At 37.8% G+C, this 15,234-nt stretch overlaps 1 protein-coding gene across 1 annotated transcript in view; it reads left to right on the forward strand.

Annotated features, from left to right (window-relative positions):
* Positions 1-15,234, forward strand: part of LOC122817035 (ER degradation-enhancing alpha-mannosidase-like protein 2) — a 516,571-nt gene that overhangs the window by 1,518 nt on the left and 499,819 nt on the right. The window contains exon 2 of the mRNA XM_044090167.1: positions 6,543-6,653. Within this exon, the coding sequence (XP_043946102.1) occupies positions 6,543-6,653 (111 nt within the window). The remainder of the gene's footprint in view (positions 1-6,542; positions 6,654-15,234) is intronic.

Raw genomic sequence — 15,234 nt, forward strand, 5'->3', positions numbered from 1 at the left:
AAAATTTTTCCCCGGGTTTCAAAGTTTTTTAACCCCCCCAAGTTTTTTTTTGGAAATTTTTTAAAAAAAAAATTTTTTTTTTCCCCCAATTTTTTTTAAGCCCCCAAATTTTCTTCAAAAAAATTTTCCAGCAATCCCAAAAAAAAAAAAAAAAAAAAAAGAAACTTAAAAAAAAAGGGTCTTTTTTTAAAAAATAAAATTTTTTTTTAATCCCGGGAAAAAAACTTACTGGTTTAAAAAAAGAATTTGGATAAAATGGATACTAAAATAGACACCTTCATAGAAAAACTACAAAACAAATAGACTTGTTACATATAGACCTGCAACAACAGAAGATCCAGATGACAGGCATAGAAGAAGCTGTGAATGACATGGAAAATAGAATACAAGAAGAGGAAATCAACATTGAGTTTCTGCTGAAACAAAATACACATTTACAAACGAAGCTGGATGACCTGGAAAATAGATCTAGGCGCAATAACATTAGGATTTTTGGACTGCCAGAAAATATTGAAGGTAACAATATTACTTCTTTTTTAACAACATGGCTCCCTAAAACTTTAGACTTACCAGAAGCATTCTCTTTTGGTATCGAAAGAGCACATAGATCTATAGCTAATACTAACTCTAACAAAAACTATCCTAGATCAGTTATAGTTAGATTTCTATCATCTTTTGATAAAGAGATGGTTCTTAAATCTGCTTGGGCTAAAGCTCCTGTTAAGATTAATGAGACAACTGTGCGTTTTGACAATGACTATTCTTCCATGGTAATAGCTAAAAGAAAAGTTTTTCTGCCACTAATAAGGGAGCTTAAAAAAGCACAGTTGAAAACATACCTTCTGTTTCCTGCCAAGCTTAAAATCTTCCTTCCTGATGGTCCACAAATTTTCTATGACTTAGACTCTGCTTTACTGTTTATCAAAAAAAATAAGATTTTGGATAAAATAGAAAAAATGGAATGGGCTAGTCCTTCATTAAAGAGACTGGCAACTGAAACTTCGTGGAAGACTTCAGAGAAGAAGAAGAGACTAAAAAACAAATGATTTGTTCTGTTTTTTTTTCTCTCATCATTTTATTTCATTATTAATCTTTTTAAATATAGTTCCTGCATTTCCAAGAAGCAACAAATATTCTGAAAAAGATTTAATCAAAGTTATTCTCTGTGTGCAAAGAAATGTTTTGTTTCATAACTAGTCAAAATACCTGGAGATTTAATGGCAAGTTGTGATTCAACTGGTTTCTCTTTCTGAAAAGGAGAAGTAAGGTCAGCCTTCGACATGGTGAATCACCAGCTCCTCCTCTCCACCCTAGAAAGCCTACATCTTGACAACCTAGCCCTAGTTTCAGATCGGAGAACCATTGTTTAAACAATGACATTCTATTTAGATTATGTAGTGGGTGAAGGGTGGGGGAAGGCAGGGAGAGAAGAGTAATGAAAATATGATTAATAGAATAATAACATATTTATTCCTTGTAAAAAGTTTATATGTTCTTCAAATGCTATTCCTAATTATACTTTCTTGATTACACTGCTTATGCTTGTTTGTAAATAATCTGTCATGCTTTAACTAATAATAATTAGAACTAAATAATAGTAAATAATATGTTTTATTTTTAACTCTATTAATATAAACAGTAAGTAATATTCCATTGTATATACTTCTTATAGCTTTCTCTTACATTTTTTTTATTTCTGCCTTACACCCTTTTACTTTCTACTCTCTTTTTTTTTTTCTTTATTAATATATAGAAATGCTTTTGATCATATAGACACAGTAAATAATAAGATTTGCATAAAAATTGAGTTGGGACAAAATATTGAGTTTTATTACTTATTAATAATTTTGGGCTTAATTTCACTTACATAGAGGCTGTAATAACCTGTAAAATACATTGTGAAGGTTTTGTCATGTTTAGATGCATTTGCACTGCTAAATGAATGTTTGTCACTAGTTTTAATAAGTTTCCTGCCAAAATGTTAAGAGAGACAATCTGGGATGTGGGCTGTCTCATGCACAGTGTCCATGAGCTACTTCAAAAGCTTCAACTCTCAGAATTCTCACAGAGAAGCTGAAAGCAGCTAGTCTCACCTTTGACCTAGATATCACACTGACACATCACAGATTCAGCAATGACACTCTACCAGGAAATAGAAATGATACAAATGTGACTATGTGAAGGAAAATGAACTCTTTAACATCTAAATGTGAGTTATTTTATATAATTACTTAAATATCTATGTTATAATTCATAAAATATGTCAGTTATAATGAGTTTAAATGATACAGTTTCTGGTAGTAAGTAAATGTCTTATTTTAGAAGGCATAGAAAATGAAACATTTATTCAAGTGTTTTTAAAAATCTACTTAACAGCAGCTTAATAATCTGTGTTAAAAACTTATGTTCCAAACATATACATTACTATAACTCATTTAATTCATCTGATTGACAAGCATAAATAATTTTATAACTCTATACTGGAAGAAATTGTTGTGATATATTTTAAAGCAGTAGTATAGCATGGTTGTAAAATCTGGTTACTAAAATGTGTTTGCTGTGCATTATTTTGTATAAAGCAGACAGATTTATTGTAGGGACAGCAAGTAAGATAGTGCTTAGTAAGGACACAACTCAGTGAGATCATATATATATATATATATATATATATATATATATATATATATATATATATATATATATATATGTGTGTGTGTGTGTATGCCTATGTATATATATATATATGTGTGTGTGTATGTATGTATGTATATATATATATATATATATATATATATATATATATATATATATATGTGTGTGTATGTATATATGTATATGTGTTTCTGAGAATCTGCATAACTATGCAGTATGATTTATAACAATTTCTATGAATACAATATTTTATTCTATTGACAATAATGAGTTTGAGTAAATGCTCATATACAAGCAATTCAAGGTTTTTTTGGAAGCTGTTAATTGCATTTACATGACAGAAAATAATGCATCTTAATATATTTAATGTCTGAATCATATTAGCCAAAGTTTTTGATTTAAATGAATGTTAGAACTTATTTTTCTCTCCTCTTGATTTCTAACATCAAGATTATTTGAATGCTATTTGAATACAAGTGTTTTATATTACATGGATGTATATAGTAGTATGAACAGTTTTTTAAAAAAAAGGTTTATTTTAGTTTATATGATGCTGTTTTACCAAATGTCTAGTCTTGTCTTGCTAGATAATTGAATTGAAAACTGTTAACCTCAGTTAAATATAACTAGTATTAAATTGATAAGGTGGTAGCTGAGGTACTGCTGCTTAGGGTAGGGGTTAACTTGAGTGGTAAATACTACTCTAAGTTGGAGTTTATAACTCCAGGCTGGATGCAAGGTTTAATCCTTACATTATTTTCACTTGTTCATTGTTATTTGTATATAGTTTTGACATCCACAATATATTTTGTACATTCATTGTCACTACAAACAAAATTGAATCCTATACTAAATCCCATAAGAGATTCAATAAATACAGCTATATTTAAAGGTACACCTAAAGGAGGAGATGTAACATTACTTATCTTGTTATTTGTTATTTTGATCATAAGATTCTTAAGTTTTAAAAATGCCAAATGACATCTTTAAAAGGAATTTCTTTAAACATTAATGGATTGAATAATCCATGTAAAAGGGCAAGCCTAATAAGATACATTAATTTACATAAGGCCAACTTAGTCTTCCTGCAAGAAACCCATCTCTTGAAAAAAGATATTGATAAACTAGCCACAAACAAATATACAGTATTGGTTAGTTCAGAGCACACTCAGAAAAAGAGGAGTGGCTATTTTATGGAATAAAAGTATGCCCATTCCTAAAACCATTAAGTCTTATCAGGATGACAAAGGAATGTTTTGTATGGTTACAATACAAATTAATGGGAAGACTTACACTTTAATTAATGTATATTGGATACCTGGAATTGGTATTAATACAGTGAAACATCATCTTGATAAGATCATATCATTCTCTATAGGAGATATTATTTTAGCTGGTGACTTTAATTGTATACTACATGAAAGTAATACTACCACTATAGGAAAAGAAGAATTACATCTAATGCAAAACATTTAAATGATTTTGCTAATTCTTATCATTTGAATGATATTAATAATCAGATAGATTCAAAATCATTACCATACACCTTTTTTCTAACAGATACAAAACTTATTCAAAAATAGATAGGGTCTTTATTTCTAACCAGATGGTAACAGATTTAATTAATTCCAAAATCATTTCATGTCCTATATCTGATCATGATTCAATTGTTTTTGAATTCATGATAAAAATACTCATAATGTTCAGATCAAAAGGATACCAGCATACTTAACTCAACTAAAAGACTATAAAGAATATATACTTTCAGAAGTAAAGCATTTTTAGACATAAATAATACTCCTGAAGTCTCCATTGTTTATGTTTGGGATGCCTTAAAATCATATCTATATGGACAAAGTATCAGATGGTATAATAATAAAAGGAAATCTTGGGATAAGGAATTGTTAGATAGTCAAAGTAAATTAGACTCTTATAAACATAATAATAAAGAAAATATTATGGACAAGAAAGTTATTGAATAAATAAATAAACTAAATGAGAAATACAAAGGAATTTTAACTCATAAAGTTAAAATAACTTTAGAGAAATACAAGTTTTTGTTTTATTCAATAAGCCCCAAATACTTACATAGACTTAAAAATAAAACAAAAAGGTTGAATAAACAAAACCATATCAAAGAAATCTTTTCTCTAAGGAAAAAGAAGAATGTTTCTAGTATACCAGAAATACTAGATGAATTTAGAAATCACTTTCACAAAATTAATCATAATAACATTAACATGGAACCTAAAGATAAAATAAAGGAGTTTATAACCACAAACATGAATAAAAAGCTTAATAAACAACAGATTAAACTATTGGACAAGAGTATTTCATATACAGAAGTTATTACACAAATAAATAAGCTTAAATCAAACAAAGCACCGGGTAATGATGGTATTATACCAGAGATATATAAAATCCTTTCTAAAAGTACATATTCATTAATACAAAAGGTTTTTATTTTGGCCCAAACTGAGTTAATAACCCCCCATCTTGGCAATATACATTTATTTCGCCATTTTTAAAACCTAATAAAGATCCAACTAGATGTTCTTCATATCGACCCATCTCATTACTTAATGTTGATTATAAAATGTTTATGAGTATCTTTGCTGATAGATTGAAGACAATCATTCCCGGCATTATAGATATAGATCAGACAGGCTTCATTGTAAATAGAAATACTTTTGATAATATAAGAAGAACTTTAACATTAATAGATTTTGCAAATAGGAAAAAGAAAGATTTAACACTTATTAGTCTTGATATAAGTTCAGCATTTGATTCAGTAAGTTGGGACTGTTTACCTTAATGAAGTGCACAAACTTCTCAGATGCATTTGTAAATCTAATTGAACATTTATACAAAGGAACGTTGGCTTATATTAAGGTAGGAACATATGTTTCACAAAAAATACCCATTCTTAAAGGTACAAAACAAGGATGTCCACTTTCTCCACTATTATTCACTTTAGTAATGGAGCCTTGGGCTAATTTGATCAGAAACAGTACTGACATAGAGGGTTTTGAAATAGATGAAAATACAACATCCAAAATTCAACTTTTTGCAGATGATGTTCTAATTACATCAACAGGATCTAATTCTTCTATGCAGTCTCTATTTGATAACATGATGAATTTTAAAAGTATTTCTGGTTTAATATTCAATGAAGAAAAAACTAAAATACTACCTATATATACACGGTCCAACATGGCAGCAAAACTGTAGACTTGAATACTAATGATCTCTCAGGATGGATCTTTTTGGGGTCATAAATATGCATTTGGCTCAAAAGACCACAGCATTCTTGATATATACAGCTCAAAAATTAAATGCTTGGAATGTTATGTGGTATGTAATTAACGTGTCATGTTGAAGTAGAAGGAATTTTAATTTACCTTAATCTGTGCTGTATCGTATCCATTCCTCAAAATATATTTTTTTATCTTGGTATTGCAGCCTCGAGTAACATTTTAACAAATCTGGATACACCAGAACATGGTACTAACACTTGTATAAAAACAAGTATTTGTTGATGCCAGATGTTTTATAGCATATGTGGATAAAATGTTTTTGTCAACAAAAGATTGATGTTAACTGCTTAGTTTTAATAGACAGCACAATTAATAGCACACAGGCAGGAATATGAACAGTTGGATCAAAATAGAAAATTTTGCTCACCACTTATTACCTTGCACAGTATAATATTTGATTATTATCTTAATTTCCACTACAGATCAGCATTTGGCTTTGATAGATGTTTAAGTAATTTCATACTTGTCCTATAAGCACTGTATTTTCTGACTTAGTGTACCAGAGCACTTAATACTTCAGCATATTTTTTCATCTTAATGAATTATTATATAGAATTCACTTTTCTTTTACAGGGAAAGAGTTAAATCCATGTTCTACCATGCATACAATAGTTACCTAGACAATGCCTTTCCTTATGATGAACTGCGACCTTTGACATGTGATGGACATGACACATGGGGCAGGTCTGACAATTTTTACCAATCTTTCTTGTCTGTAATTTATAGCATAACAGTGAGAGTAATAGTTTTTATAGTAGATGTTATGTTTCTCATTTGGTTATACTGGGAGCATCCACTGTCCTCTAGTGTGTTAATCACTCAGTAGAGTTGGCCATTTTATTTAAAAGAGTTTTACTCAAGCTTTTTAGTCACATTACAACAGAGGAAAGAAAGATTAAAGAGCAAGGAGGCAGGGTGGAGAGATCACGGAAGAGCCCAGACAGAGTCCTTTGTTATGCATTTTTTGTACACAAAAAAAACTTTCATTGCTGCTTACAATATTATTACAAAATATATAGTATTTTTATTTTTTTTGTTTATTTTAAATGAATTTTAACTACACAGAACATACGTCTTAAGGTGCAAAGCATGTGGGAATTTTCGCTGGTTGAGAGAGGTTACCGTTCTAACTCGTGACTCATTAAGCATTAAAATTTTCTTGAGGAGTAAGACTCCATGTAAATCATATATTTTTGTGGGTCTCTAAATCAGTAGGACTCCCTTTAAAATCAAGTAGTTTTTTGTCTGGAAAATTCTTAAGATCAGCTAATTGTTTTTTTTCTGAATTCCAAAATCAGGACAGTAGATATCAAATAATTAAAGCCAGGATATCCGTTTAGCAATGTGTAAATAGATATGTTTGACATCTTTCAGTAGTTAATTTTAGTCTTAAAATCTTAATATTTTTTTTCACTAGTGTGTCCTTGGCTTATAAAAGATTAAGACTTAATAGTTGGTTCTTTGCTACCAAGGCATTGGAAAAATAATTTCTTAAAATGTTAGGCAGTAGGTCATTTAGACAGCTTTCTAGTCAGGACATTAATAGTGAAACTGGTGGAATTAAAATTATTTTCACGAGAACCTTTTGAGTGATATGAAAATGTCAATCTTAATATTTTTTGCTATTTATGCATAGTAGTGAGCTTCATAGATTTGCTTAGAAAAAAGGTATACATACATTAACAGCAAAATGCATTTGAGCAGGTTTCTGCATGTTTGTACCAAGTTGAACTGAGGTGGGCTACCAGTTACAACTCTGAACTGCGATACCAGGCGCAACTAGAAGCTTCTGGGCTTCCAAAAAACATAAGTTGCCTTTTTTTTTTTTTATTTATTTATTTTTTTTTTCTTATTTATACTATATACTGCACTGTTTTATTGCCTACCGCCTACTTTTATACTGTATTTGTATACTGTGTACTAAACTACACTGTTGTACAGCAATTGTGTGCATTACTGTGCCTGTTTCATTGTTTATAAAGCTTTTTTTTTTCTGCTATTTTTCACTGTTTAAGTATTAAAGCTATCTGTTCTACTTGTTCTGGTTTTCCTGCCAAGCAATGTTTAAATAACTGATTTAGCTGTTTAAAACATTCTTTGGAGTCTCATTGCTGATTTTCTGCTGTTTTAAATTTTTTTTAGTGTCTCACTGCTGTTTTTCTGCTGTGTTAAACATTGTCTAGTTAGTAGCTGTAGCATAGTCCAGATTCAGGCTTGCTGCATCTGGGTTTGTTTGTAGTGGTTGTTCATTCTGAGCACGTTTTCAAGGCCATCTTGGATTGGAAGGGGCCTGTCTGCACTTTAGTGAAAGGATTGTGTTGATTGGACCCTGTTTGGTAAAGGGAGGTCAGTCTATGGCTTGGAATAAGCATCCCCATTTTTTTTTTTAATCTTTTAAAAGTTTTTTTTTCACGTTTTTAGCTTCTGGTATTTAGGCCCTACATTTGAGCAGGTTTGTGTGTTGTGCAGTGCCGTGCACTACCACGCAGTTGTGTGCCAAAGCCAGAGTGTTAGTCAACAATTTTTCCCTTAGATACTACCATAGCACACTAGTGTAGCCCTCATCCTTAGTGCTTTCCCGGTCTAAAGAAATACTACTGTTGAGCTGTAACCTATTAACCACCAAGAAAAGGAAAAAATAAAATCTCAGGCAGAAGAATCAAACCACTGAGCTCCACCGTAAAGTGTTCTGAAAAGCCACCCTGCGTGACATCAGTTTTCAACCTAGCATTATGGACAGTTGGACTACCCTTGTTTCCCCGGCCAACCTTGTTGACTTGGGTTTCCTGAGGCAGTGTAACAGTAGTCTCATGGGTTCATAGGTTCATACTAGGCTATCTGCCCTAGGGCATTTATAAGCCTAGCCCAGAGTTTTGTGACTTTCGCCACCCCTTTAGTATGAAGGATACTATGCCCATTATTTAGCTGTGCCTCTGTCAAGCAGTGACACTGAGGTGATCCCTAGGGTATACCTGCGATCTCCCATCCATTGGTCAAGATTTCTCTTGAACAAAGCCAGCGAGGTGCTCTGCCTCACATGTACCAGGATTTTGTTCCACAGCATAGGGAGTCTCTGGATGATGAATCTGTCCCTCCAGCACGTCCTATTTATGACCGTGTCTAGGTTCAAGTCTCGTGCTCTTGTAGATCGGATGGATTTAGATTTTTTGAGGTGAAGCATGTTCATTAATTCCGGGTTGGACATGGCCTTGTATGTCAGGCACAGGTCACCTCTGAGCAGGCGGTAAGCGACTGAGTAGAGCTGGAGCTCCTTCAGTCAGGCAGCATAGGACATATTTTTGAGACCCTTTATCCTTTTGGTGAGGAACTTTTGGGGCCTTTCCAATTGCTGCAGGTGTCGGGTCAGATACATTCCAAATGGGGAGTTCTACTCAATCATCGGTCTGATGAGTGATGACTGCAGGGGAATGATGACCTCCCTTGACCTAGATGTGAATCCCTTCATGATCAGGTGGGCAATGTAGAAGGTCTTCCTAACTACTTTGGCAACGTGGGTGTCAAATGAAAGGTTACTGTCAACCTGGGTCCCCATATCCCTGATAACCTCTTCTGTGCTTAGTGGATTGCCACCTATATGGTAGCTGGGGGTAACCTTGTTTTTCCCGAAGGGTATGACTATGCATTTTTTAACGTTTAACTTTAGGCCATGGCTTTGGCACCAGTTATCCGTTTCTATGAGACCCTTTTGAAGGATATCTGTGTCTGATGTGTTTTCAACTATGGCGCCCAGTTTGCAGTCATCTGCAAACTTTGTCAGCCATAATCCTCCTGTGCTTGCCTGTACTTCTGAAAAGTAGATGCCGAACAAGAGTGGGCCCAGGACTCAGCCCTGTGGGACACCACTTGTGACAGGCTTGGAATCAGACATGGCGCCAGCAACTCTGACCCTGTGGGTTCTGTCACTTAGCCAGTTTGCAACCCATCTTGTGACGTATGGGTTTACATTTAAGCTGGTGAGTTTTTCTATGATGCCCGAGTGGGGTATTGTGTCGAATGCCTTTGCCAGGTCAAGTTAGGCTGTGTGGACTGCCTTGCCCTCATCAATGGCCTTGGTGACTGTTTCGAAAAAGTCAACCAAGTTTAAGAGGCATGATCTGCCCTTGACAAAGCCAAATTGGGTTTGATCCAATGTCTGCAGGTCCCCTATGTCTTTATTTATGAGTTCCATTATGATCCTCTCCATAGCTTTGCAGACCAGGCTTGTCAAGCTGATGGGATGGTAGTTTCCAGGGTCGGTGGGACCACAGTTGCCGTACGCCACTCCTTGGGTAAGTATCCTGAGGTGAGGCTAAGATTAAACAGCTGCCCTAATTGCAGGTTTAATTCCTCAATGAGTTCGTGGAGCACACAACCGGGGACACCATCTGGTCCCATGGATGCTGTGTTTTCGCCTTGGAGAGCTGTTCTCACCTGAGCGTTTGAGATGTTTGGGAGGCTACAATCCTCTGGTATAGATATTTCTCCTTTTGGGGGGGATTTGCCCTGAACCTGTCAGCCAGTATGTTGGCAATGTCTGTAGGTTCAGTGATCTTTACATCATTTTGAACTAGTTCTGAGCATATCTGGGAGTTTCCTCCCAGGTTTCTAACATAACTAAAAAAGGCCTTGTGATTGTCTTTTGAGTCCTTGGCGATTTTTCTTTCAAAATTTGCCTTGGATGATTTTATGAGAGCTCTTAGTTTTTTACTTATAATGATCAAGGGTGTCTTCCCTTTTAGGGATTTTGCTCTATCTTGTAGTAGCTTTCTCCTTTTGTTGTAGAGCTTGTTTATGGCTGGGATCCACCATACTGGACGCTTGCCTTTGGTACAAAGAGTCTTTGTTTTGTTTGGGATTGCCTGATCCATGCAGTCCTGGAGGTGCTGGTAGAAGGCATTTGTATGCGATTCAGCGGCTTTAGTGATGGTTTCCGCTGGTTCGGGGGCCTTGAAAGAGACCACACCAGTCCTAAGAAGTGTGAAGTCGGCTTTAGAGAAGTTCTTCACTGTGGTCTTTTTTATCTGGGGTGGGGGCGGGATGTGGAGTTCCAGTGAGATTAGTTTATGATCTGACCTCACCAATGAGGGGTATACCTCCAGTGTTGAACATTGTGACCCCATGTTCGTAATGATGAGATCTAGTATGTTTTCGCCTCTTGTGGGTATGGTGACTAGTTGTTTCATGGCATTTGAGTTTATGAACTCTAGGAACCTTTGGGCTAGAGTGTTGGGGCTTGAGTAGTGATCCCAGTCTATATTCGGATAGTTGAAATCACCTAGTATGATGGTGTTTGGAGTTACATTTATCCCCTCCAGAGTTTTCAGGAAAGCTGTGTGAGGTTCCTGAGTTTGAGAGGGTGGCCTGTAACATGCTACAAATTGCAGAGCAGTCTTGCCTACGGTTAATTGCACCTGGATGGTCTCTGATGCATCATGCGTTGCCACCAACCTGGAGGTGAGGGTGTCTTTGATGAATATGGATACCCCTCCTCCTTTCTTGGTGTTGTCCAGATTTTGGGGCCGGAACGCATGATATGAGGTAAAACCTGATAGTGCCGGGGTGCTCTCAGGAGCCTTGAACCAGGTTTCAGTCACAGCACAGACGTCGATGTTCTCCATACTGAGAAAGGCTTCGAGTGCGTGCATCTTGAAGTTGAGACTTCTGGCATTGAGCAGCATTACCCTTAGTTTTTTTTCCATTGTTTTGTTCTAGGGTGGTAGGTTTAGAATTTGAGCCTTGCCTAAAAAGGCACTATGGGGGTGGCAAGAGCCTTTGCCAATATCCGGAAGCCCAGGGGTGACAGGTGCAAGCCGTCCCTTGCGAAGCAGCGTGGCTTGTCCAGCATGTCATCCCAGGCAGACAGACATTGGATCCCCTTTGAATGACACCAGAAATTAAGCCAATTATTAAAGCTGATCATCTTGTCTCTGTATTGTGGCATCATTCTTGGTGAAGGTAGGATACTGCTCAAGGTCAGGGTCATACCTGCCTGGACTACATAATCCAAGAGCTCCTCTATGTCTCTTTTCATGTAGTCCAGGGAGGTGCGTCTCAGGTCGTTCACACCAGCATGGACAATGACTGAGTCATACTTGTACCTGCTGTCGAATGACCTGAGTGCTTGCATTATGTGGCGAATTCTAGCGCCCGACAGGCAGCTTACTGTGACCTTCTCCTTGCTCAATCTGGTGAGTGGGACGTCAGTGTGTCTGACTATGGAGTCACCTATGACAAGAGTGTCTGGCATTGTGTTTGGCCTTAAGGGCTGTGACTGTTTGGCACACTGACTTTGTGGTCTATGTGTTGCATGTGTCTTGGTCTGTGGTGGCAGTTGTTTGGGTGTCTGCTTTGGTGGCCTCTGCTGTTTTGGTAGATTTTTGGTCAGAGTCTCCGAGTATGTCTATGTGTTTATGTGTATGATATGAAGTTCTGATAGTGCTATGTGAGACTGGGTTTGTGGTGTGTGTGGTTACCTTCTCCTCCTGTCTGGTCTTGCCAGTCCTGTGTTGAGAGAGCTCAGCCTCCAGTTTGGCTATATAGTTGCATCTCTCGCATGTGTTTGTGATGTCCTTCAAGAATGCAACTGCAGTCATAACATATGGGTTGTCCTGCCTCAGGCAGCCCTCGGTTGGCCGGATTCCAAAGTCTGGGTCCGGCGCGGCTTGATGTCGCATTTCTCTCCGATGTCAGAGCGGCTGGAGTATATAAGCATCAGCCGACGCCATTTTCTTCAGTCTTTCTTGCCACGCGGTGCCCGAAGCAGAAGCAGTTCGCAAGTGCCGGTCGGTCAGCTCCTGTATTCTTGAATCCAAGTCATCAAAAGCTAAGTACCCGTAGACCTTTTCTTGCCTCAGCCGATGTCAGAAATTACTGAAAAAGTTAACAATTGTCTGTCTTGTGGTAAACAAATACCTCATAAGGATTTCCACTCTTACTGTCTTCCTTGCCTTGGCCCAGACCACGACGTCTCGGCCTGTGTCGCCTGTGCTCGCTTCAATAAGCGCACTCTCAGGCGCCGGGCGGAGTTCGCTGAAGACTTTTTCGGCGAAAAATTTGCTTATACAATGCCGTTGGAACTTCCGACATCGCAGACTCCCAAGAAACGAAAAGACCGGGACCGACATCCTCGGCCCGCGTCTACCACCGACTCCACGCCAAAACCTACCGCGAGTGCTCCGGTTCCCCCTGAGACGGTTATTCCACCGCTCCGAACCGAAGACACCGCATTACCGACGACTCCAATACCGGAGGCCACACCGACGCCAGTTATAGATTTTCCTCCGGATACTGAAACCGAGGAAATGCCCGAGACCATTGCTGTAGATAAGGTCACTCCTGCACGTGGAGCTGCTAGGCCTCCTATGGCCATGTCTATTAAGGCCTACACACGTGCTAAGGCAGCCAGCAAGACCAAGCACCTTACTGCTAAAGCCTTACCTCAGCCTACTCCTGAGACACAAATCATGACTATGGCCGCAGACTTAATTTCCATGATTAGAGGTTCACAGGCCCATCCTGAGAGAGGATCCCAGCCTCCTTCTGATAAGAGGCCCCAGGTTGAACCCTCTGACCCTATCCCTTCAGATGAAGATTCTGAGGACTCTGTCTACTCCGATGGCCAGGAAGAGCTCTTCCAGACCTATGAGGACTCGGATGCAGAGGATTCCATCCCTCGGCCTCCCCTGCTGAGGATATTTCTTTTGGGCAAGTTCTGCATACCATGAGGGAACATTTCAAGTGGCAAGGCCAGGAATATTCTGATTCCAGAAAGCCTTGAACCTTCCTTAAAAAGCCCCAGCACAGGCCCTTAGCTATTCCTCCTGTGCTTGATGTTTTGGATGATCTATATTCTGACTCCAGTGTTACCCCTGATACTCTTCCTCCTGCTCCAGCCAAGCCAGACAGATATTACAGGGTCCCAGAAACACATTCTCATTTCTTTAGGGCCCATGCTGTTGATTTAGAAACTATTTCTCAGGGACCTAAAGGGGTTTCAGCATTCACCTCTAAAAATCCTTTGCTTCCAACAGGGAAGCTAGGTCATTAGAGAGATGGGGGAAAAAGGTCTACACCTCCACTACTTTATCTATGAGAGCTCTGAATTGCCTCTTTCATATGTTTCAATATCAGGATTACCTGTTAGATGATTTACAGAAAACATTGGCCTCTCCTGATCCTTTAGACAGGAAGTCTTTGCAGGAAGCTGTACATAATTCTCGGCAAGTCAGCAATCACTTTCTGCAGTGTGGATATGATGCATTGGAAGCTTCATGTAGAGCAGCTATGACAGGGGCGGTCATTCGTAGACATGCATGGTTAAAAGAACAACCTCTACCAGATCATGTTAAGGCAAAACTTCTGGATGCACCCTTGGAAAAGAACAAGCTTTTTGGTGCTAATGCTAAAGATGTGTTAAAGCCCATCGAGGAAAAAGCAAAATCAGTTCAGACGGTCAGAGATTTCCTCCAGGTTCAGCCCCCCAGATTCAGCAGGAATTGGCCTTCAAAAAACTGGTCCTTTCCTAATCCTGAAAGATTTCAAAGGGGTAAAAACAGGCGTGGCCGAGGAAGAGGACAATACAGAGGTCCTTACAGGGGACGACAATGGCAGCCAGCAAACCAAAGAAGTGACACAGGGGTCTCCCCTGCCCCACAGGGACAATCTCAATGACTTTCCTCTACGTCCGCTGACCAAGGAGCAAATAGAAGCTCCCTTGGGCGGAAAATTATCTCTGTTTTCAGACAATTGGCACAGATTGACAAAGGACAAATGGATTTTGGACATTATAGACCAAGGTTACAGGTTCCACTTTCATACCTTACCAAGAAAACAAGGCATGCCAAGCCTACCACAAAACCAGAGGGCAGAGGCTATCGAGCAAATTTCTCTGCTTGCTCAGATCAAAGCAATAGAAAGAGTTCCACAACAAGAACAAGGCCAGGGGTTTTACTCAAGACTGTTCCTTGTTCCAAGAAAAGAAACTCAATGGAGACCAATACTGGATTTGTCCGCATTAAACACTTTTCTCAACTTAGAGACAACCATACCGCTCATTCCATGCCTACAAAAGGAATTCCTATGGTGGGCCTCGGTAAGCCAGGCAAACACAGGTATGTCATTCAAAAAACCTCAGATAACACAGACCATGACCACAGATGCCTTAGACCTTGGATGGGGGGCGCACATGGAGGGCAGATGTATACAAGGACAATGGTCTCCAAAGGAAACACATCTGCCTATAAACCAAAAGGAAATGCTGGCAGTA

Source organism: Protopterus annectens, chromosome 12.part0, assembly GCF_019279795.1.
Source record: "Protopterus annectens isolate FY-2018-M chromosome 12.part0, PAN1.0, whole genome shotgun sequence".
NCBI classification, from domain to species: domain Eukaryota; kingdom Metazoa; phylum Chordata; order Ceratodontiformes; family Protopteridae; genus Protopterus; species Protopterus annectens.